General features: G+C 37.2%; 1 protein-coding gene across 1 annotated transcript in view; it reads left to right on the top strand.

Annotated features, from left to right (window-relative positions):
* LOC137642154 (protein SpAN-like) overlaps positions 1–23139 on the top strand; it is a 30967-nt gene extending 7828 nt beyond the window's left edge. The window contains exons 2-17 of the mRNA XM_068374694.1: positions 896–925; positions 1133–1162; positions 3083–3151; positions 3499–3679; positions 4518–4708; positions 5142–5336; positions 7637–7763; positions 7942–8076; positions 11675–11758; positions 15323–15485; positions 15690–15827; positions 17048–17324; positions 19081–19175; positions 20373–20505; positions 21717–21815; positions 22648–23139. Coding sequence (XP_068230795.1) covers positions 896–925; positions 1133–1162; positions 3083–3151; positions 3499–3679; positions 4518–4708; positions 5142–5336; positions 7637–7763; positions 7942–8076; positions 11675–11758; positions 15323–15485; positions 15690–15827; positions 17048–17324; positions 19081–19175; positions 20373–20505; positions 21717–21815; positions 22648–22899 — 2199 coding nt within the window. The 3' untranslated portion in view covers positions 22900–23139. The remainder of the gene's footprint in view (positions 1–895; positions 926–1132; positions 1163–3082; positions 3152–3498; positions 3680–4517; positions 4709–5141; positions 5337–7636; positions 7764–7941; positions 8077–11674; positions 11759–15322; positions 15486–15689; positions 15828–17047; positions 17325–19080; positions 19176–20372; positions 20506–21716; positions 21816–22647) is intronic.
* Positions 23140–25511: the final 2372 nt, after the last annotated feature.

Raw genomic sequence — 25511 nt, 5'->3', positions numbered from 1 at the left:
ATAATATGAAACAGTATCTCATTTTAGAACTCTCAATTTCAGTTGTTTTTATAGAGAAAAATATTCAAGTCTTGCTATACTTTAGGTATAAAATTTAATACTTTTATTTCCACGTTTTGAAAATTTGTATAAATAAAACAAACAGTGAATATGAAATTAATAAAAATCATGGTTTACTACCCTGTTCTCGAATTGGGTGTTTTATTTTCATGATTTCATGTAATAAAAATTTTCCGGACCTATGTATACAATGGAACTTGTCTAATTGGACCTTTCCTCATAATAGTTGAGTAGCCCTGCCCTATAGCATCTGCTAGTCCAGCTGTCTTACTGAATATGCAGCAGTTATTACCTCTACCAACGAAGTTGGAAGGAGGTTATGTTTGTTTGTGTGTGTGTGTGTGTTTGTTTGTGAACAGCTTCCTGGCCACAGTTTTAATCGAAGAGTAATGAAACTTTCAGGGATTAACTGTTATGTAAAAATCTGGAAACAATTTAATTTTGAAAGGTCAAGGTTAAAGGTCAAGGTCACGGTAAAATGAAATATCACATTCACGTAATCAGCCATAAGTTTGGATATCGTTGTTACAGAGACGCCAAACTTGGTTTATTTTTGAGTGTATGAAAATCCACGCCAATTAATACAAGTTAATGTCAAAGGTCAAGGTCAAGGTTGAGCAAAATGTCGTGAAATAAGCTGCTGCGGGGAAGGTCTGAACTTTACTGAGTGCCCCTCTAGTATTCGTAATGTAGTATTCTAATATAACTTAGCCAGTATGTGTAAAATTTCATTTGTTGGTTTCTTTTGAATAGACATGATTTTGATACCATCAAAATTCGAATATCCAGAGAAAATATGATTAAAAACTTAAATAATTCAACCTTTGATTTTCAGGAAACAACTCAGGACAAACCCCTGATTTTGGTAAGTAACCTTATCGAATTAAACCTCTAATAGTATCAAGAATCCTTTATTCATAGCATTATCCCCTCTTCTCATTATTCAAGAACTAAGACTATTCTCATTCAAAGACTAAGGTACTAAATTCAAAAGAAGATAGTTTTCCTAAATGAGATAAAACTCACATAGTAATGATAATAATAGACTTACATTACTTATTTCCCCCCACAGAATGATCCTCCAGAATTTACTCCGTTGCCGGTAAGTATTATTATTATTATTATTATTACTATTATTATTATTATTATTATTATTATTATTTATTGCTAAGCTACCACCCTAGCTGGAAAAGCTAGATGGTATAAGCCCAAGGGCTCCAATAGGGAAAATAACCCAGTTAGGAAAGGAAACAAGGAAAAATAAAATACACAAAGGACAGAAACATTAAAATAAATATCTCCTATAACAACTATAAAAGCTTTAACAAAACAACAGGAAGAGAAATAAGATAGAACAATGTGCCCGAGAGTCCCCTAAAGCAAGAGAGCTATAACCCAATTCAGTGGAAGATCATGGTACAGAGGCTATAGCACTGCTCAAGATTAGAGAACAATGGTTTGATTTTGTAGTGTCCTTTTCCTAGAAGAGCTGCTTACCAAAGCTAAAGAGTTTCTTCTGCTTTTACCAAGAGGAGAGTAGCCACTGAACAAATAGGCTTACAGTGCATTAGTTAACCCTTTGGATGAAGAAGAATTCTTTGGTAACCTCAGTGATGTCAGGTGTATGAGGACAGGAGGAGAATATATAGAGAATAAGCCAGACTATTCGGTGTGTGTGTAAGCAAAGGGAAAATGAACCGCAACCAGAGAGAATGATCCAATGTAGTACTGTCTGGCCAGGCAAAGGACCCCCCCTAACTCTCTAGCGGTATTATCTCATGGGTGGCTGGTGTCTTGGCCATCCTACTACGTATTCGAGAGGGTGATTCTATTCTTGCGACTCTTCATCCTCATATGTTTCATTCAACAGAATAGAATGATTAGGAGTGAAGAGCCAAATAAAGAAACAAGTGAAGAGGAAAATGGAGAATGAAAACAAATTAGAAATTTTTCCAAGAGTGTTGGTGTTGGCCGATGTAGGGCTAAAAAAGAAACAACAATGCCTATAAAATAGCCGGAAGAATATTCCATAGTTGTTGCTTTTATAGATATTGATTGTTTCATCAGTTGCATCTACCTAGCATTACAATTTAGGAGAGAGAATGTAATGTCGATCATAATCCCATAGCAAATTCTATCACAAACAACTTTTTTATTCAAGTTATCAAATTTCAAAATTCTCAAGACTATACTAACGATCACTATGCTAGAAGCTACGTTTCTCTCAAGCACGAAAATTCACAAGATGTAGTAGCGTGTAATCATGCTTTCATTCAACAATATGCTTGCAGACTCAGAAGATGTAGTCGCGTGTAATCATGCTTTCATTCAACAGTAAGCTTGCAAACTCAGAAGATGTAGTCGCGTGTAATCATGCTTTCATTCAACAATAAGCTTGCAGACTCAGAAGATGTAATAGTGTGCAATCTTGCTTCCATTCAACAATAAGTTTGCAAACTCAGAAGATGTAGTCGCATGTAATCATGCTTTCATTCAACAATTAGCTTGAAAACTCAGAAGATGTAGTCACGTGTAATCATGCTTTCATTCAACAGTAAGCTTGCAAACTCAGAAGATGTAGTCGCGTGTAATTATGCTTTCATTCACTAATAAGCTTGCAGACTCAGAAGATGTAATAGTGTGTAATCTTGCTTCCATTCAACAATAAGTTTGCAAACTCAGAAGATGTAGTCGCATGTAATCATGCTTTCATTCAACAATTAGCTTGAAAGCTCAGAAGATGTAGTGGGGTGTAATCATGCTTTCATTCAACAGTAAGCTTGCAAACTCAGAAGATGTAGTCGCGTGTAATCATGCTTTCATTCACCAATAAGCTTGTAGACTCAGAAGATGTAATAGTGTGTAATCTTGCTTCCATTCAACAATAAGTTTGCAAACTCAGAAGATGTAGTTGTGTGTAATCATGCTTTCATTCAATAATAAGCTTGCAAACTCTGGGCCCCATTGAAATCGATGTGATGGAAGGTCAAGCTTCTAATGCAGCGTGTTCTCTCCTCCACAGGAAGGAAATCCACCCATGATGACTCCTCCAGAAGAAGGTAGAGCTGTTCCCTTTCTGCGGAAAGAAGATGTAAGTACACTGAAGATGATGACCCTCAGTTTGTATTATTCCTAAGCTAAGACAATTTAGTTTGTGGAGCCAATATCATTCCAAGCCGGATTTGTCTTACGTTAGATTTCAATCATACAAGTTTTGACGCGTATTGGGATTAGTCCTTTGGAAATAAAAAAGAAATAAACTCTGATTAGGTTGATATTTGTCCCCATTCTGTAAGAATGCAGTTTAAAACAGCTAATGAACATTATTTAGTAGTTTCTAAAGATTTTGTTTTCTGCTTTGCTATTTTCTCATCTGAATTCTACAATCTTGTAAGTGGTTTAAATAGCTCACAACATTTTGTCAATTCTTCCCAACAGCTTGATGGATTTGAGCATGTCAACCCAACTCATGTGAATGGTATAGAGCTGTTTGAAATTGACATTATGTTAGATGAAGTGCAGAGAAAACAGCTTCTGGAGAGAAAAGCCATTAATCTTAACTACAGGAGATGGACAAATGTAGGAGGCATACCAGTTGTGCCTTACAAATTTGGAGATGGTGAGATGATCACTTGATTTGCTTTGTTGATTATTCATGTCCCTATGTAATTGTGTTCACCAAAATATTCATAGAAAATTATCCTTGTTGTGTGAATCTCCTTGTAGGCTTATAGGTACGTTCAAGGCTCCTCATGGAGCAAAATTCAATTTTTAGTCTTGCTAAGACTAGACCTATTCCAAAGACTTTGAAAATGTAGTAGGAGATGCAACAGTAAAAGATTTGATATGTTGATATAATCTATACACTATCAAGGAACATGTGATTGCCACATTTCAAGTTATGTGGTTTCAATGTAGGGAATATGATTTAAAAACGATAGCACAACAGTATGGCAAAAAGCTCACTAGACATCTGAGGCTACCAAAAAATAGTACCTTAAAAAAAGAGTATATATTGCAATTAACACTGTTTCAGAGATGCATATTTAACTATATTTTCCTTCACAATCAGTGACTAATTTATGACTGATCAAAAAAGGATCATTTAAAATATGACTCTATTAATCATAGTTGTAATGGCCGATGTTATAACGTCCCTGATAGGTGACAGTCAGACTGGGGTTAGAGTCACGCTCATACACTTAGTTTCTTTGGTCACTGCAACCTTAATATCCCTCTGGATGGGGATTTGGGGGAGCCCATAGGTCTATCTGCTGAGTCATCAGCAGCCATTGCCTGGCCCTCCTTGGTCCTAGCTTGGGTGGAAAGTGGGATTGGGCGCTGATCATATATATATATGGTTAGTCTCTATGGCATTGTCCTGCTCGATAGGGCAGTGTCACTGTCCCATACTCTGCCATTCATGAGTCTTTGTTACATCTTCAACCTTCTTCCAGCAAATGTGGATCAAACAGCAGTAGAAGCAGGAATAGCCCACTGGGAGGAACATACCTGCATTGACTTCCAGGAAATCACAGGTACCCCACCAACTAACTATCTGAACTTCATCAAGGGTTCTGGATGCTGGTCGTATGTTGGGATGATGTCAAGCCCTCAAAATATATCAATTGGAAATGGATGCACTTCGGTGAGCTGACTACATGTGATGAAAACTTTGAATCTTGAAGATTTTTTAAGCCTGAAATACTAGTAGGGCATGCAATCCATTACTATTAGCTTATTTCCCCATCAGAGAATGATGTCTAAGGAATGATAGGCAGGGCAGTCGGTCGGGACTACGGTCCACTCCAAAAGCCAAAGCAAAGTCCTTCAAAAGAAGGCAACTGTGTTACCCCATACGAATGGGGAAAATAAAGCACGCTAACATATGAAGAAGAAGAATGATGTTCTGCTTTATCTAACAAGCACATTTTACTACGAATAGGATTAAAACTTAGCTAGACTTTAAAGAAATCAAATGAGGAATTTAATTTTCCCATATAATTGATTATCCTTTGATCATCAAAACCAATTCACTTGATACTCCCAAAACTCTCTATCTTCTGGTTATTAATTTTCAGCTCGGGACAGTTGCTCATGAGATAGGCCACGCTATGGGATTCTTCCACGAGCAGTCACGATCAGACAGGGATGACTATGTTAACATCATTTTGGAGAACGTCATTTCTGGCTATGAGAACAACTTCAGGAAGGAAACCGACAACAACTACTCAATATCATATGATTTTAATTCAGATATGCACTATGGTGCAGATGTGAGTCGAATCTTCATCTTTCTGTACAGTTTTTAATCAGAAGAGAGTTGAATTTGCCTCTTTCTGTAGAGTACTTAATCTGATGAGTTGAATTTGCTTCTTTTTGTACAGTTTTTAATAAGATGAGAGTTGAATTTGCATTTTTTGTACAGTTTTTAATCAGATGAGAGTTGAATTTGCATGTCTCTGAACAATTTTTAATCAAATAAAAGTTAAATTTGCATCTTTATGCAGAGTACTTAAAAGTTGAATTTGCATCTTTATGTAGAGTACTTAATCAGATGAGAGTTGAATTTGCCTGTTTCTGTTCAGTTTTCAATCAGATGAAAGTGGAATTTCATTCTTTTTGCTCAATTTTTTATTGGATGAGAGTTTAATTTGCATCTTTCTGTACAGTTTTTAATCAGATGAGAGTTGAATTTTCATCTTTCTGTAGATTACTTAATCGGATGAGAGTTGAATTTGCATCCTTCTGTAGAGTACTTAATTAGATGATAGTTCCTTTTTTTTTTGTACAGTTTTTAATCAAATGAGAGTTTAATTTGTTTTTTCTGTAAAGTACTTAATCAAATGAAGGTTGAATTTGCATCTTTCCGTAGAGTACTTAATTAGATGAGAGTTGAATTTGCATTTTTCTGTAAAGTACTTAATCAAATGACAGTTGAATTTGTATCTTTCTGTAGAGTACTTAATCAGATGAGATTTGAATTTACATCTTTTCGTACGGTTTTTCATCAGATGAGAGTTGAATTTCCATCTTTTGGTTCAGTTTTTAATCAGATGAAAGTTTAATTTGCATCTTGTTGTATAGTTCTTATTTGATGAGTTGAATTTGCGTCTTTTTGTACAGTTTTTAATCAGATGAGAGTGGTATTTGCATCTTTCTGTACAGTTTTTAATCAGATGAAAGTTAAATTTGCATATTTTTGTACAGTTTTTACTCAGATGAGAGTTGAATTTGAATCTTTCTGAAAAGTTTTTAATCATATGAAAGTTGAATTTCCATTTTTTTCCAGTTTTAATGATATGAAAGTTGAATTTGTATCTTTTTGTGCGGTTTTTAATTAGATGAGAATTTAATTTCCATCTTTTCGTACAGTTTTTAATTAGACAAGAGTATAATTTGCATCTCTTTGTACAGTTTTTAATAAGAGGGTAGTTGAATTTGCATCTTTCTATACAGATAACATCAGATGTGACTTAAATTTTGATCTTTCTATAGTTTATTATTAGGTGAGAGTTGATTTTGTATCTTTCTGTACAGTTTTGCATATGTGGGTTAAATTTTCCTCTTTTTATAGTTCATAATAAGATGCAAGTTGAATTTATATTTTTCTGTACAGTTCTTAATCAGATGTGAGTTGAATATGAATGTTTCTATACAGTTACTAATCAGACGAGAGTTGAATTTGGATTTTTTTTGTTCAGGCTTTAATTAGGTGTGAGTTGAATATGCATCTTTTTGTTCAGTTTTTAATCAGATGTGAGTTGAGTTTGCATCTTTCTGTAGAGTTTTCAATCAGATGTGAGTTGAATTTGCATCTTTCTGTACACTTTTTTAATCAAATGGGAGTTTAATTTTTATCTTTTCATGGTTCTTAATCAGATGTGGGTTGAATTTGTATCTTTCTTTATAGTACTTGATCAGAGGAGAGTTGGATTTGCATCTCTCTGTAGAGTACTTGATCAGATGAGAATCGTATTTGCATCTTTGTATACAGTTCTTGATCCGATTTGCGTTGAATTTGCATCTTTTTGTTCAGTTTTTAATCAGATGGGAGTTAACTTTGCATCTTACAGTACATTCTAAATCAACGTGAGATGAATTAGCATCTTTCTGTGCAGTTCTTAATCATCATACATTGATATCTCGATATCTAAGGGATATGTTAATGGTGGTAATTAGAAAACTTAAGCAGTTAAGTTACTTCATTTGCATAGTTTACTCCAAAAACGAGAGTAAACGGAAAATGAAGGTGGATAGCTGAAGCGAAAGAGCTGTAAATATAAATGTTGACGTGATCACTTGAATTTAGGGGGCAGGTCATGGTTATTGTTAGAATTTGATGTTCTTATTTCAGATTGCCTGGCCCATTCTTCCAGGCAAGGGCTCTTGCACACTTGCAAAAGCCCGTAACGTTAAAACTTGAATTATGATATTAAAGTGAATGGAAGAATAGGAATTATTACAGTTTTATGTAAAAATCTTGATGCTTATCAAAAGCTTACTTATGATTTACTCCCTCTAGAAAGATAATTGATTAATATATAAAGAAGTCTTTGCTTTTACTCCGGAACAGTACTTTACCCTCAATGGCAAAAACACCATAACAACAAAGAATCCATTGGCGCAAGAACTCATTGGTAGTAGGACAGGGCTGAGCCACTATGATAAACTATTAGTTAACACGATGTATCCTTGCATTGGTAAGTTGTATCTTCCACAATTCAATTACCGCAGTATAGATGGTTACATTGATATTATAAATCATTAAAGTGTACTTTATTATCATGGTATATGAGATACTGAATAGAAGGGTAATTAGAGAATGGAATTATCTAATCAATTCTTCTTGAAACCTTTTCCCATCGATTTGTAAATCAGCAAATTGGATGGCTGCTTGCGGCATAACCACGAACCCTTGTCAGAATGATGGCTACGTAGGACAAGACTGCAACTGTATTTGTCGCTCCGGAACAAGCGGCTCCAACTGTGAGGTTGTGAATCAAGGATACTATGGTAATTATGCTAATTCAAGTCTGTTTTGTAGAAGGCAATACAAGCAGAAGGAAATTTTATGCTCTGCCGAAAAAGGATAAGATTCGATACTGAAGTGGCTAAAAGGATCACAGAAGTTTCACTAGCGATCAATTTATAGCATTCAGAAACTTTACTCAATCCTGTAGGGGCTATGATATTTAGTCTAAGAGCAACCATCATGAGATAAGCTCCAGGTACTCTGAACAAACGACGAACGACTTCACTCAGTACTGTGGGGGCTATGACATTTAGCCTAAGAGCTCCAACCTGGAGATAAGCTCCAGGCAATCTGAACGAGCGACGAACGACTTTACTCAGTACTGTGGAGGCTATGATGTTTAGCCTAGGAGCCCCCACCTGGAGATAAGCCCCAGGTAATCTGAACGAACGATGAAGGACTTCACTCAGTACTGGGGGCTATGACATTTAGTCCGAGAGCCCCACCTGTAGATAAGCTCAAGCAATCTGAACGAATGACTTCACTTAGTACTGTGGGGGCTAGGACATTAAGAGACCCCACCTGAAGCTAAGCTCCAGGTAATCTGAACGAACAATGAATGGCTTCACTCAGTACTGGCAGGCTATGACATTTAGCCTAAGAGCCCCACTTGGAGATAAGCTCCAGGCAATCTGAAAAAAATGACGAACGATTTCACTCAGTACTGTGGGGGCTATGACATTTAGCCTAAGAGCCCTAACCTGGAGATAAGCTCCAGAAAATCTGAACGAACGACGAACGACTTCACTCAGTACTGTGGGGGCTACATTTAGCTTAAGAGCCCCAACTTGGAGATAAGCTTCAGGTAATCTGAACAAATGATGAATGACTTCACTCAGTACTGGGAGGCTATGACATTTAGTCTAAGAGCCCCACCTGTAGATAAGCTCTAGGCAATCTGAACGTTGACGAATGACTTCACTCAGTACTGTGGGGGCTAGGACATTTAGCCAAAGAGCCCCAACCTGGAGATAAGCTCCAGACAATCTGAACGAACGACGAACGACTTCACTCAGTACTGTGGGGCTATTACATTTAGCTTAAGAGCCCCAACTTGGAGATAAGCTTCAGGTAATCTGAACCAATGATGAATGACTTCACTCAGAACTGGGAGGCTATGATATTTAATCTAAGAGCCCCACCTGTAGATAAGCTCTAGGCAATCTGGACGTTGACGAATGACTTCACTCGGTACTGTGGGGGCTAGGACATTTAGCCTAAGAGCCCCCACCTGATGTTGAGCTCCGGGTAATCTGAGCGAATGATAAATGACTTCACTCAGTACTGGCAGGCTATGACATTTAGCGTAACAGCCCCCACCTGGAGATAAGTTTAGGCAATCTGAACAAATGACGAATGACTTCACTCAGAACCGTGGGGGGTATGACATTTAGCCTAAGAGCCCCCACCTGGGGATAAGCTCCAGGCAATCTCAACGAATGACGAACGACTTCACTCAGTACTGTGGGGGCTATGACATTTAGCCAAAGAGCCCCCACCTGGAGATAAGCTCCAGGTAATCTGAACGATTGATGAATGACTTCTCTCTGTACTAGGGGCTATGACATTTAGTCTAAGAGCCCCACATGGAGATAAGCTCTAGGTAATATGAACGAACGACGAACAACTTCACTCAGTACTTTGGTGGCTAAGACATTTAGCCTGAGAGTCCCCACCTGATGTTAAGCTCCAGGTAATCTGAACGAACAATGAATGACTTCACACAGTACAGGGAGGCTATGATATTTAGCCTAAGAGCCCCCACCTGGAGATAAGCTCTAGGCAATCTGAACAAACGACGAACGAATTCACTCAGTATTGTTGGGCTATGACATTTAGCCTATGAGCCCCCACCTGGAGATAAGCTCCAGGCAATCTGAACGAACGAAAAACGACTTTACTTAGTACTGTGGGGGTTATGACATTTAGCCTGAGAGCCCCCACCTGGGAATGAGCTCCAGGTAATCTGAACGAACGATGAATGACTTTACTTAGTACTGTGGGGTAAGACATTTAGTCTAAGAGCCCCACCCAGGAGATAAGCTCCAGGCAATCTAAACAAACGACGAACGAATTCACTCAGTACTGTGGGTGCTATGACATTTAGTCTAAGAGCCCCAACCTGTAGATATGCTCTAGGCAATCTGAACGAACGATGAACAAATTCATTCAGTACTGTGGGGGCTAGGACATTTAGCTTAAGACACCCCCCCCCCGCCCCTGGAGATAAGCTCCAGGCAATCTGAACGATTGATGAAAGACTTCACTCAGTACTGGGGGTCTATGACATTTAGTCTAAGAGACCCCACCTGGAGATAAGCTACAGGCAACTTGAACAAATGACAAACGACTTCACTCAGTACTGGTGTTATGACATTTAGACTAAGAGCCCACACCTGAAGATAAGATCCAGGTAATCTGAATGAACGACTAACGACTTCACTCAATACTAGGGGCTATGACATTTAGTCTAAGAGCCCCCACTTGGAGTTATGCTCCAAGCAATCTGAACGTTGATGAACGACTACAATCAGTACTGTAGGCCTTATGACAATTAATCTAAGAGCCCACTCTTGGATATAAGCTCCAGGCAATCTGAATGAACAACGAATGACTTCACTTAATACTGGGGTGCTATGACATTTACCCTACGAGCCCCCGCCTGGAGATAAGCTCCCGGCAATCTGAACAAATGACGAACAACTTCACTCAGTACTGGGGGCTATGACATTTAGTCTAAGAGCCCCCACCTGGAGATAAGCTACAGGCAATCTGAACGAATGATGAACGACTTCACTCAGTACTTGGGGCTATGACATTTAGTCTTAAAGCCCCCACCTGGAGATAAGCTCCATTCAATCTGATTGTTGACGAACGACTCCATTCAGTACTGTGGGGCTTATGACATTTAACCTATGAGCCCCCTCCTGGATATAAGCTCCAGGCAATCTGAATGAATGATGAATTACTTCCCTTTGTACTGGGGGGCTATAACATTTACCCTATGAGCTCCACCTGGAGATAAGCTCCATGCAATCTGAACGAAAGACGAAACAACTTCACTCAGTACTGATGGAATTTTACATTTATTGTTACAACTAGATAAGACATTAGGCCTTAGAGAAGTGGAGGTAGAGGCAAAAGAAGTGTTTTTTTTTAACAAATATGATACATTATCAGTAGCTTATAGAAGTATACTACATACAACAACGTGCATGTCTCATGGGAGTCATGATAGTGGTTTGAACAATATTTAAAAAATTAAGCTACACAAAGTTGGAAAGTAACAGAAAATGTATTGTATGTTTAGAGACATTATAAGCTAAAAAAACATTATTGATTATAAAAACTTACATCAAGTTATAGAGCACTATATTCTCTGGCGTGAATGTATGTAGACAGAAAAGAGGGCTAGATAAACGTAGACCATAGCAAGTGCATTGTCAATTATTATAAAATCTGTTAAATCCTTGTCGTGATAGCAGAGTGTAATACGAATTATTGCAATTAGTGAAAACTATTCTTGGAGTCGGAGATAAATTCAGTTAAGTTGTCTAACATTATGTTTTTGCTTTGCAGATAGCCTTCTCTCAGGCTGTTCTGAAAACATCACGGCACCAGGGACAGTAACATCTCCTAACTACCCGAGTAACTATCCTAGGAGTAAGTAAACTATGTTATTATTATTATTATTATTATTATTATTATTATTATCATTATTATTATTATTATTATTAGTCAAGTAAGTGCGGTGACCTGTTGGTAGCGTCCTTGTCTGGTAATATTCAGACTGGGGTTCGATTCCCGCACAAACTCGTTAGTTCTTTTGGTCGCTGCAATCTCGCCATCAACGTGGGCTTAGGATATTGGGTTTTGGGAAGCATATAGGAATACATACTGAGTCATCTGCTGCCATTGCTTGGCCCTCATTGCCCCTAGCTTGGGTGGAGAGAGGGCTTAGCTGCTGATCATATGTAATACGGTCAGTCTCTAGGACATTTTCCTGCTTGATAGGACAATGCTACTGTCTCTTGCCTCTGCCATTCATGAGTGGCCTTTAAACGTTTAAGCCTTTAAACTACAACCCTGGTTGGAAAAGCAGAGTGCTACAAGCCCAAAGGCTCCAACAAGGAAAGTACCCCAGTGGGGAAAGGAAATAAGAGAATAGCAAATAAGCAGTATATAAATAATGAAAAAAAAAAATATCTTAAGATCAGCAACAACCTCGAATTAAATCAGTCATATATGAAAAAACAAAACTAGACTTAAGATCATTATACAATCTGGTCACACCTGGAAAAAATACTTCTAGAATATTGTTTAGTATTGTGCCTTTTGATGAAAGGGTGGCTATTAGAATTGACTTTATATTCATGGTGCTCATCATTTCACAATTAGTTAATCCTGTATCTTCTTCTTCTATTAACATACTTTTTTCCCATTTTTGTAAGGGATAAGCACGGTTAACGTTTTTAAGGGTCTTGCTTTGTCTTTGGAATAGACCATAGTTCCAATCAACTGCCCTGCCTGGCATCGCTTAGATCACAGTAGCGTATTGTCGTGTATCGTATCAGTCACCAGCGTCCTTGCTCACAGCAGCGAGGAGTCCTGTTGTGGTTAGGTCGAAAGTTTGAGACTTGTGAGGTGTTTATTAGATTTTTTTAGTGGTTGGAATCGCTTTGTTTGTGTGTGTGCATTAATGTGTAACACCTATTTGCTTTAAGCTACCTATCTGTTGATTACATATCATAATCCTGAGGTGTCTTACATGGATAGCAACGTGTCCGCCTCTCCGACTTGTCGGCTGCAGATTTGAATCTGTGCCACAGATTTCTACGAAGTCCGACCTTGCTGCCCTAGCCAACTTAGCCATTGAGGCTCTCCAGTTAAGAGAGTATCATATGAATTTAAATAATACAGTTTTTTCTATCTCTTAATAAGTGATTATTTGTATGTCTTACCTTAATGCATCAGGTAAATATATTCGGTAGAACGTTACACCAAATGGAATGTCTAAACATTGAAATATGATTTACAACGAAAGTTTGGAGAAATAAAAGAAAAGATAAGTCAATTATCTTTTGTCCTCATACACCTGACAACACTCAGATTACCAAACGATTCCTCTTCCCCTAAGGGGCTAACTACTGCAATGTAATTGTTCCTTTTGGTAAGGGTAGAAGAGACTTTTTAGCTATGGTGAGCAGCAGCTCTTCTAGGTGAAGGGCACTCCAAAATCAAACCGTTGTCCTCTAGTCTTGGATTGTGCCTTAGCCACAACACAATGTTCTTCAACAGTCTTGGATTACAGATCTTCTTGCTTGGGGGTACACTTAGACACACTATTCTATCTGGTTTCTCTTCCTCTTGTTCTTTTCAAATTTTTGTGGTTTATATATAATAGATCTAATTTAATGTTATTACTGTTCTTAAAATATTTTTCAGTACCTTTCTTTTTAATTTATTTATTTTCTTGTTTCCTTTCCTCACTGGGCAAATTTTTCTTGTTGGAACCCTTGAGCTAATAGTATTCTGCCTTTCCAACTAAGCTTGTTGCTCAAATTTTATTAATATTAATTATTATAATGGTAACTGCAATATTCCTTTCCCACGCAATCCATCAACACCACTGTTAGAAAGTTAGGTAGGTTCGTCAACGAAGAAAACTGAGGACCGATTCTATTTTCTAATCTCCTTTCACATAGGAGAGGCCTTATATTTCCATAACATGATACTTTGACCATTGCATCTGTTTCATTCTAGGTATTAATGATGTGAGTCAACATCCAGAGCCCAATTTTTGATGCCCATATACAGGGGCAGAGATCAATTATCATATGGGCATCTACTGCTCCTTCAAATTGTCCGAAGTGTCAGTCATTCTTGTGATGTATCTTTACTGGCCAATATTTACCAAAGGATCTTAGGGTCCTCATAGTGTGTGATATTTGATGATTTTCAATGATGTATTAATTTTTCTAATCAGTACACCTTTATCTAGGAAAGTCTATTATCTTATTTAAAGAGTTATTACTAGTTATTTAGAAAGACTATTGTTGTCTTCACTGCACTATGATTGTTCAGTGTCCTCTTTCCTCTTGGTAAAGGTAGAAGAGATTCTTTAGCTAGTAGGAAACTTTACCGAGATAAAGGCCACCTTTGCAAGTCAGTACAAATGTACCTTATTAAGAAAAATTTAGTATACTTACAAAATCTAGTGGAAAAACTCTTAGAAAGATTAGAAGCTGGAGTAATCAGAGATCTCACACAGGAGAGTGAGCCCCTAGAAAGACCATATTGACGTTTTAAAGGTTTAAAGGCCGTTTATGAATGGCAAACGCAAGGGACAGTGACATTGCCCTAGCAATCAGGACAGTGCCCTAGAGACTGACCGTACATACATATGATCAGTGCCTAAGCCCCTCCTCATCCAAGCTAATACCAAGGAGGGCCAGGCAATGGATGCTGGTGACCCCATCCATAGCTCACAGGAATGGTGAGGTTATAGCGACCAAAGAAACCAACGAGTCTCAGGGGGATTCAAACCCCAGTCTGGTGATTAACAGTCAGAGACGTTATCACATCAGCCACCACAACGCTGTTATTGTAAGAAAACTGAGGAATTCCTAGAGAATTAATAACTTACATGGACCTAACACACTATTAATCACCAGTGCATGGAGACTTTGAGACTAAAAGTAGTAATGATTTGGCGGCTGAATGGAGACGTCCCTGCCTGGCGCATCCTGGATTGTGGAGCAAGTCCTACTCAAACTTGATAGTTTCTTTAGTGCCTGTAACCTCACCATCCCCACCCCATACTGGAGATCAAGTCCCACTTAAACTTGATAGTTTCTTTAGTGCCTGGAACCTCACCATTGACACCCCGGACGGGGGATCAAGTCCCACTAAAATTTTATAGTTTCTTTAATGCCTGAAACCTCATCATCCTTGTGAGCTAAGGAGGGGGGGGGGGGGGGTGACAGCGGTCGTTTGTAGGAGTCTTTGGGTCTACTTGCCGATTATCAGCAGCCATTGCTTGGCCCTCCCTGGTCCTAATTTTGGTGGAAAGGGGGCTTGGCCACTGATCATATGCATATATGGTCTGTCTCTACGACATTATCCTGCTTGATAGCCTTGACTCTGCAATTCATGAGCAGCCTTTAAACCTTCAAAAGTAATATGAATAATAGGCTTACAATCTTTTCTTTCTACCTTGTGTCACAGATTTGAAATGTGTGAAATGGATCCAGGCTCCTGAGTGTAACACCGTGAAAATAACGTTCAATGGTTTTCGGCTTTACGGAAGGAACGCTTATTGTGGTGTAAATGAATGCTGTTATTTCGACCGCCTGGAGATAAGGACGACCAACCTCACTGTTGGTGATATGTAAGAACTTAAATGCTGTTGTTGTTGTAGAATAAAATTGTATTTCTTGTCATACCGTTTAAAAAGTTAAATTCGCCTAGAAACAGATAAGGGATATGGTCAGCCCTTTTAAAAGAAAGCTATGCCACGTAAATTTTGACAGCAATTGAGTTCTATGGTATCAATAATGAATTTAGGTAAATAACGCTGTCTTTATGCTTTCAGCTACTGCGACCAAGATATTGCTGTCGGTACAGAATTCACTTCACCAAGCAACCAGATGATCCTCTACTTCAAGACACAAACGAATTATTACTCTGGGTGGTCTATTAACGTCACATTTGTTCCAACCGCTTCGTGCCAGTAAGGTTTCTTCAATACTTATTTCTGGCAAAGTTAAACTGAATTCCTTTGAAATTCTTGACACGCTGTTAACACTAGTAAGGAATGCACGTCATCTTTGTTACTAAGTGGACTCAACCAGTTTCATTCTATATATTCAGCATTAATTTCCTAAGTTTTCTCTTCATCAGGTTAAAAAGATATCTCATATTTGTTTATATTATTCAAAGGACTATGAGATTTCTATATCAATTTTCCAGCCCTTTCAGCAGTTGACCGCACATGCAGGTCATTGTTATGCAAGAGTCCGTGCTGGGATAAACTGGCGTAATCCAAAGCATACAATTAACCATTTGAAATCTTTAGTAGATTTGCAGTTGCCAGATACTTTTTATGAATGTTCCTTGGGGTTATCTTATGTATTCTTATCGGTTTATTAATCATTGGATGTTAGATGATCATTAATAAAAAAAAAAAAACCTATAATTAACTGTATATAACCAACAGTTTCCTGTTACTCTAACAATGTTCTCAAAATTAGCCATATATAGATAGAGAGATTGACAGATACTCGAGGGTTGATGAAAAATCTCTATGCTTCTGGTAATTGAAAAACCACATATATCATAACTGATACCATAATATCAATACATGTCATCTTTTGAACCATCAAGGTAATCATGACTATTTTTTCATATGTTTCCACGTTTTCTAGGGAAAATTTTGATCTTGCTAGTTTAAGCCCTTCTTTTGTGTCTCATTTAAACCCACTAATGACTACTAATCTAAGAGATAAGCTCTGAGCAATTTGGGTGTGTGCGTGTGTGAGCCCACTGAATAAGGAAGTAAGCAGAGTAACACTGGGCAATGCTTCTTGATGAATAGGTTAGGCACACCCTCCGAGAAAAAGCCAGAATCAATTTGCAACATATGGACAAGAGTACTCTGAAGAAGCAGCTTCTATTCTGACTAAGAATCCTCCTTCATATCCACTTATTTATTTTCTTAGGCAACTCTTCTTCTTCTTCTTCTTCTTCTTCTTCTTCTTCATTTTCTTTTTCTTCTTTTTCTTCTTCTTCTTCTCCTGGCAACTTATAGCGGCTGCTTTTATCTTACAATAGAGAGGGTGAAAATCAGTGCATACCAGGTTATTGTCTTGGGAATTTTGGTTTATGATATCTGCTTTTGTAAGAAGGCACAAATAAAGATAATTTGTAAATGATGTGTCTTAATTTCAACAGGCCAGATACAATGTCAACAAGCACGTCCACCAGCTCAAGTACGTCCACCAGCACAAGAACTTCCACCAGCATAAGTACTTCCACCAGCACAAGTACTTCCACAAGCACAAGTACTTCCACCAGCACTAGTACATCAACCAGCACAACAACAACTCCACCTAACAATGATGCTTGTAAAATCCAGCATTTAGGATCAAATGAAATCCAATGGACTTCCCCTAACTTTGGCAATGGCAATTACCCTAACAATGAGCCTTGCACACTTGCCATGTCTTCAGTAAGTCTTGTCATACAATACACAATCCAAACATATATAGTTGCCACAAAGGTTCCGGGCATAACAATGACGTCATAGTCAATAACATTGTCTTTCACGTTACCAACGATCACAATGCATCCCCTTACTAATTTCAAACTATACTTACTTATATTCGCTTGAAGGGAATGTGTTGTGACTGCTGTTAATGCAGGAGACATGATTGGCTATGACATCATCATGTCAGGAGGTGGGGTATGGGAGACATGATTGACTATGACATCATCAGAGGTTGGGTCTTGGACGGCACGATTGGCTATGGCGTCATCACGGGGTGGGTCTTAGGAGACATGATTAGCTATGACATCATCAGGAGTGGCTTATTTTGCCCGAAATATCTACAGCTTGCTCCAAGTAAATGTTGAATTTGAACCCTGCCTAATAAAAAGGTTATTACGATCATGAATATCTAAGAGATTTAAAATCTAATTTTCTTTTTCTCAACAGTGCTGCATGCTGCGAGTAGCTGTGCTATGTTGCTTTTTCTTTTCTTTGTATTTTGCTCTTTCTACCAATGACCAACATAGCACAGCTACTGGTGGCGTGTAGTACTGTTGAGAAATGGAAAATTAGAACAATTGAAAAGGGCAACTATATATGTGTCCTTTTCTGGTCTTTCTAATGCCAGTCCACACCCACAAACTTTCTTAGTTCATCCATCCATCATCCTCTCATCTTTCCCCTGCTTATTTTTCAATGTATGTGTGTGTACATTTGTGTGCGTAAGTATACACACACACCCATATATATATATATATATATATATATATATATATATATATATATATATATATATATATATATACATATATATATATATATATATATATATATATATATATATATATATATATATATATATATATATATATATATATATGTATATATATATATATATATATATATATATATATATATATATATATATATATATATATATATATATATATATATATATATATGTGGGTGTGTGTGTGTGTACATACAGTATATTCTCATGAGACAGGCTTAACAATCAGTCTTTAACCGATTCATTTGATTAGTTATCGAGCTGGATATAAGTATGTTTCCTTATACAAATGACCAAAATGGTAATGTACAGTATATGTTATAAAGATAAAAATGAAGGAATATACATTCTGAATAGAAAGTGACTTTTGAATTACATATATTGTGATGATTTGCCACCTAAAACCTTTGTTTATATCTTGATGAATTGGAATATGCCTGTGTATATAAATATATCACTAACACTCGTTACTGTAATCAATGTAAATATCCACCACAATGACATTTAGTATAGGATTCTACCTTTGGGAATATATATCCACTGGAAACTCATTTATGATAAATGCTTTTGGCTGGGGAAGGATTCGAACCTATGAGTATGATAGCTCGATTGGTAAAATAGTCCCTACTTTCATTGTATCAACCAGGGCATAGGTTCGATGGCTGAGCAAGGATTCGAACCTATGAGTATGATAGCTCGATTGGTAAAGTGCTCCCTGCTGACATTGTTTGGACTCAGGGCATAAGTTCAAATCCTTTTTCAGCCAGAAAAATTTTTCATAAATGAATTTCCAGGGGATATAAATTCCCAAATGCTGAATTCGATATTAAATAACATTGTGGTTGTTATTTACATTCTTGTGAATATATATGAATATCTTGATGCCGCATTGTATATTTTATAATCATTCGAGTGTTATATTTTCAGATGACGCCAATGTGGACTAATGTAATACTGAATACCTTCAGTCTGGGCCGCTATGATTCAGTAGAATTCGAACGACCAACACTTTCGCCATTGGTGTGAGTAATATAAGCCTACTTAATTTCTGTGTCACCACATAAAAGCCAGCCTAAGGCTGTAAAGTATCCAACATAAGGTGAACTTCTTGTATTCACATCTCCTCTATCGTCCCATCTAGCCAACACAATTCCTTCTTTTAGGGTTGTGGTGGCCTGATGGAAGCGTCATGGCCTGGTGCTTGCCGGACTGGGATTCCAGTCATGCTCAGACTTGATAGTTTCTTTAGTGTCTGCTATCTTAACATCTTTGTGGGCTAAAGATGGGGGCTTTACATGGGCCTATAGGTCTACCCGCCAAGACATCAATTGGAAGCGTTCTGGCTTGATGCTTGCAGGAGTTGTATTTCAGTCACGCTCAAACTTGATAGTTTCTTTAGTGTCTGCAATCTCACTCACAATCCTTGTGAGCTAAGGAAGGGAGCTTCGTAAGAGCCTATATGTCTACTCGCCGAGTCATCAGCAGCCATTATTTGGCTCTCCCTGGCCGTAGCTTAGCAGAGAGAGGGCTTGGGCAGTGATCATATGTGTATATGGACAGTCTCTAGGGTAATGTCACTCTCCCTTGCCTCTTCCATTTATGTGCAGACCTTTAAAGGCTAATTGACTGGGTCATCTAAAAACTCATCTACTCATACTTTTACCTACATGAAACGTTTCATTGATTCTGCATGTCCTCATATACTTCATCTCGTACATATATTAAAAAGACATTTCATCATAAACACTTTAATGTACACACCTCATTTCCATAAAGGAGTGTCGATTAATAAATCTTTCCATGCCTTCTAACCTGGAATTCAATGGATGCATTAAGTCTATACTTAAATCTTAAGCTCACACTCTTATATCTCTGACATACCCTAACCTAACCTAATTAACTTATATCTATCCCAACCAACTTAGCATAACCTAACCTAATCTAAAATAACCAAACCAACCTAGCATAACATATCCTAATCTAAATTAACCAAACCTACCCTAGCCTAACCCTAAAAGTTTAAAGGAAGTTTGTAAGTTATTTCTTAAGGTTATTATATACTATGTGCAATCTTATCCATTTAATCCCCCACTTTTTACATCCCTGGCAATCCTGGCCTAAATTTTCAATGTCCTAAGACTCAAATGACGGAGCATTTACATAAAATTTCCTACACTAGACTGAAATTCAATTTCTCATCGCTACTTTCCTTTCCATAGTCTGAAAGGATCCCAGACTGGTATTATGAAACTTCCATCTTCAAACTTCTTAGCCGAATTCGCCAACAGTCTGACTAATAGTGGAACCGGATTTGACATCACATTTGAACTCAGGTCGACCAGCTGCCATGAGGTAAGGATAATTTTTTGAAATTATTATTGTTATTATTACTAGCTCAGCTACAACCCTAGTTGGAAAAGCAGGATAGTGCCAAGGATTCCACCAGGGAAAAATAGTCCATCGTTGAAAGGAAATAAATAAATCACAATAGAAGTAATGAAAAATTAGAAGGGAATATTTGAGAACAATTACCACATTCAAATAAATCATTTAGATATAAGCTAAAACAAATTGAAAAAGGACGAGAAATAAGATAGAATAGTGTGCCCAAACAAGAGAACTCTATCCAAAGGCAGTGGAAGACAATGGTACAGAGGCTATGGCACTACCCAAGGCTATTATTATTTTTACTTGCCAAGCTACAACCCTAGTTGAAAAAAAAAACAGGATGCTATAAGCCCAAGGGTTCCAATAGGGAAATTAGCCCAGTGGGGAAAGGAAATGATTAAACTACAAGAGGATTATAGAACAATCAAAATGAAATGTTTAAAGAACAGTAACAATATTAAAATAAATAATTTCTATGTTAACTATAAAAAACTTGAAAAAGTTAGAGAAATGAGATAGAATAGTGTGCCCGAGTGTACCCTCAAGCAAGAGAATTCTAATATGCCTTATAGGACCCCAAAGAGCCCAGTTCCAGCTAATTCCACATTACAAAAGTTGCAGTATTGTAGTTAAGTGTTTTAATACTTGGTGTAACTTAATCCTAGTTTGTGCCTCTTAAATTACTGTATTTTCTTAGTAAGAATTGTTCGCTTATTATCTGCTCTTCTCCAGAGTGGATTAAATAATCAAATACTGCAGTTTGCTTACACTCCTCTCTCTCTCTCTCTCTCTCTCGGATATAAAAAAAGAATAGAAAAGATACAACACTCAATGTGGTTATTTCTTTACATACAAAATAGCAAATCCACGGAACAGACTTCCAGCGGATGTAGTGAACAGTAACGCGGTAAACTAACTCAAGATTAAGTTAGACAGGATGGTAGAAACTCTCTAAACGTTAAAAACTAATTCGCTCTGACCAAAAGCATATGTAGCGCTCTCTCTCTCTCTCTCTCTCTCTCTCTCTCTCTCTCTCTCTCTCTCTCTCTCTCTCTCTCTCTCTCTCTCTCTCTCTCTCTCTCTCTTAAAACTTTTATTGTGTATTATCTAAAAAAAATAGTTTTGCATCTTTGAAATTCTTCATTAACCATTTCATTTCCGTCGAATATTTACAGTTAATCACTGCAACTGCCATCGGAGACTCGGGCACAATAGCGGCACCTGTGAGCCCCAACTATGCCTGGCAGAAGAAAGCATGTGAATTCTGGATCAGAGTAAGTCAAACTCTTCTGAATTTCCCGGAACAGAGTAAGTCAAGCTCTTCTGAATTCCTTGGATCAGAGTAAGTCAAACTCTTCTGATTTTCCTAGATCAGAGTAAGTCAAGCTCTTCTGAATTTCTTGGATCAGAGTAAATCAAGCTTTTCTGAATTTCCTGGATCAGAGTAAGTCAAACTTTTCTGAATTCCCTGGATCAGAGTAAGTTAAACTCTTCTGATTTTCCTAAATCAGAGTAAGTCAAGCTCTTCTGAATTTCCTGGATCAGAGTAAGTCAAGCTCTTCCGAATTTCCTGGATCAGAGTACGTCATACTCTTCTGAATTTTCTGGATTAGAGTAAATCAAACTCTTCTGAATTTCCTTCGAATCATTTCTATTACCCCACTAGCCCATTAACCTCAAAGCTCCACCCTTTACCACCACCCAAACCTCTACATCACTCCAACACTAAAGATTTCTTTCAAAGAGTAGGCCTTATCCATCTTTTTCCATCCATCTGCTTTCGATTTCTCCCATATGGAGGGGCTTTGGGGAAGCCTTAAACCCTTAACCTCAAAATCTAACCCTTTATCAACCCCTAAAACCTCTAAATTAAACCAACCTAAAAACATATGGATATATGGCCAATTTCTATGGCATTGTCCTATCCCTTGCCTCTCCCATTAATGAGTTGCCTTTAAACCTTTTAAGCCCGCTTTCATTTCTCCTCCAATCCTATTTCTTAAAAAACCAGGTTGGATTTACCCTCCTATTAAACTAATCTTATAAAACAATTCAATAAAAATGTAAATCAATCAGTTTTACAACAACTGCTCTTCTCATTCACAGTCTCCACCTGGCACCAAGATTCAGTTAGAATTCACACTTATGAACATGGTCAACAAATGTGGTGTAAACAGCGTGTATGTGAATCTAGCGGGAGATATGTCTTATCCAAGTAGCACCACTACTAGATTCTGTGGATCTAACATCCCAGCGCCAATGACGTCTGTCGCTAATGAGTTGAACGTCCTATTCTTCAGCCAGAGGGATAACGAACGGTTTACAGCCACCTGGACTATTGTTTCGGATGCCTCATAGGTCTAGAGCAGAAGAGAGAGAGACCTGACCCATAGATGGGCGCCACTTTTGGAATCCAATTAATTTGAGAAATCTATGATTGTTTATTTTGTATGTATAAATTAAGCGCAAAGTTTCCTTATTCAGTTTGTTAAGAATTTCTAATATATAATCATCCATATATTTATTTTCACTTAAGTATAATTTTCTTGTGCATCATATATCTCCATCATCTAACCTACATTTATTTATGATCTGGTTTTAATCTAATATTGTCTAAATGCTATCTTTGACAATTATTAAAAAGTATCAACTAAATCAAAAGTGTTTACTTTTCCACTGAAAACATGACTTAGGCCTAATTATCAATACACCTTATATTATGGTAAATCTATATTTGCATTAAAGTATTTCTGAGTTCCCTGTTCAAGCTTTTCCTTCATTAACTCCCTTTATCTAAAAAAAGACTTATCATAACATCTAATTAAGCATCCGAGTCTACAATAGTAGGCCTATATTCATATTGTATTACAATACATTTTTATTAGTCGACCGTAGGCTTACGCTTTGGACAAAACAACACCATAGAACTGTCAATCGATCAAACAATAACAGAAGCTGGCAAGATGAGAGAGAGAGAGAGAGAGAGAGAGAGAGAGAGAGAGAGAGAGAGAGAGAGAGAGAGAGAGCAGGGAGGGTTACCAATTTTCGATAAAAGCTTCAATATCAAAACCACATGAAATGTAGATGAAAATACATCTGAACACAAAAAATATTTCATGAACACTACCCTATGGAATTCCATAGAATATATTCTTGTTGTAACAACAATGTCCATCAACAACTATTCATTGTAATCTTCTAGTAGTTATTATTTATAATGTTACATAGTTTTACGAAGGTTTAAGTAGTCAAGGGTAGTACTTAGTTACTGTCAATTAAAACTTAATGAATAGGATCTAAGAAGTCCTCTTTAACTTTAGACTGGAGCCAGTACATTTAAATCTCCAGATGAAACATAACAAATCAGAAGGTTTACTAACATATGATTGAAAAAAAAATGTGTATATATAATTATGAAGTTTTAAATTTTGGCCTTAACCCTGGGTTGGTCAAGTTCCAAAGCGGGTACGCCATTACCAATGTGGTATCATAAATATGACCTCAACTTTCGGACAATATAACTTCCTTATTAATAAATATATTTCAAATCCTTAAGTTTCTTAATTAATAATATTCATTCCTCAATGTTATGGTAGGAGTAAATTAAAAACCAATCATTTTAAATATTTAATTTGGAGAATTTAGAAAAATAAGTATATAAAAGTATAAATATCTAGAAAATAATCTTTAGGAAATATTTACGTTATACATAAGTAACTTTGGCGAACTGCATAATAAAGTTGAATGGCATGGCAGCATTCATGCCAATTTTCAAGGTCCTAGGCTGAAAAAACACCAAATCTGTGACAGGGGTGAAAATGGGCACTGGCATGGCACTCGATAAAGGCACTTCCCTAGTCGATGGTGTCCAACTGGGGCACGTCACCATATTTCTGATAAAAACACGTGTCATCAGTACTCTCAATATTATTAAAATGACTAAGAGATTCCTAAATCTCGTCGAGTCTTTTCTCAGAAGGGAATTTCTTCTGCATTTTGCAAACCTGAAAAGATGGAATTTTCTTTTTTTAGTTTTCCCCCTATATACTTGAACAACCGGCAGCCTAGCACAGAGATGGCAACATCACTGCATAGCGACACTATTCACCAATGTTCAGTAAGAATCTCTTTAACTTTCATTGATATCCCTCTGAGATATTTAGCGAAATATAAAAGCATACAAAATGGAAATTTCAATACAGTTTAGTAGTGTGGTACCAAAATTGAGACCCAAAAAAATTTTAAGAGCTACATCTCTGCGAGTATCTGAAGCTCCTACTTGTCCATCCCACCCATGTTGTATCATAACAAAGTCTTAAGCGGCGCACCTCGAGAACGACGCCACAGACAAGGCAACAGGATGAAACCTGGGAAAAATTGCTTTGCGCCTGCGCCTGGTTCCAAATTTGGGGCCTGTCAACTTACCCAGGGTTAATTTGCAGGTCTTTTTTTGCCTACCAATAATGCAAAGCTTGCTTTATTTTTTTTAAGGATGGACAGAATAGGTTTATGAATATTTTGATATTCACTTAACATCCCACTAATAGTAAAAAACTTAAGTACTTGGTTTAAACATGGGGCATTAAAACCTTTTTGAGGCGTTTTGTATCTCATATGCTGCCCCTAGGTGGTTCACAAGGATAACATAAGGTAATGTATAGAATATTATATGAAAAGGTCAATATGTGACTTTTTTTTTTTTGTAATAATTTCTAGTATTTCAGCTAAAAAAAATAGCTCGTAAGCAATCTTGCATTTTATCAGGCTATAAATAGAACAAAATGATAACCTGGAGAACTAGGCTATAATTTTCCAATTTCAATTAAAACTAACAATATATACATAGCACACACCTCAATTGTAGGACAAGGAGTAAAGACCTGGTGGACATACTTCACAAGAGTGGTGTCTGCATCAGCTACTCAGATGCACTTCTCCTCTATGACCATTGGGCGCTTAAGGATGTTGAG

The sequence above is a fragment of the Palaemon carinicauda genome, chromosome 6, assembly GCF_036898095.1.
Source record: "Palaemon carinicauda isolate YSFRI2023 chromosome 6, ASM3689809v2, whole genome shotgun sequence".
NCBI classification, from domain to species: domain Eukaryota; kingdom Metazoa; phylum Arthropoda; class Malacostraca; order Decapoda; family Palaemonidae; genus Palaemon; species Palaemon carinicauda.
This window is presented reverse-complemented; position numbering and strand designations above follow the sequence as displayed.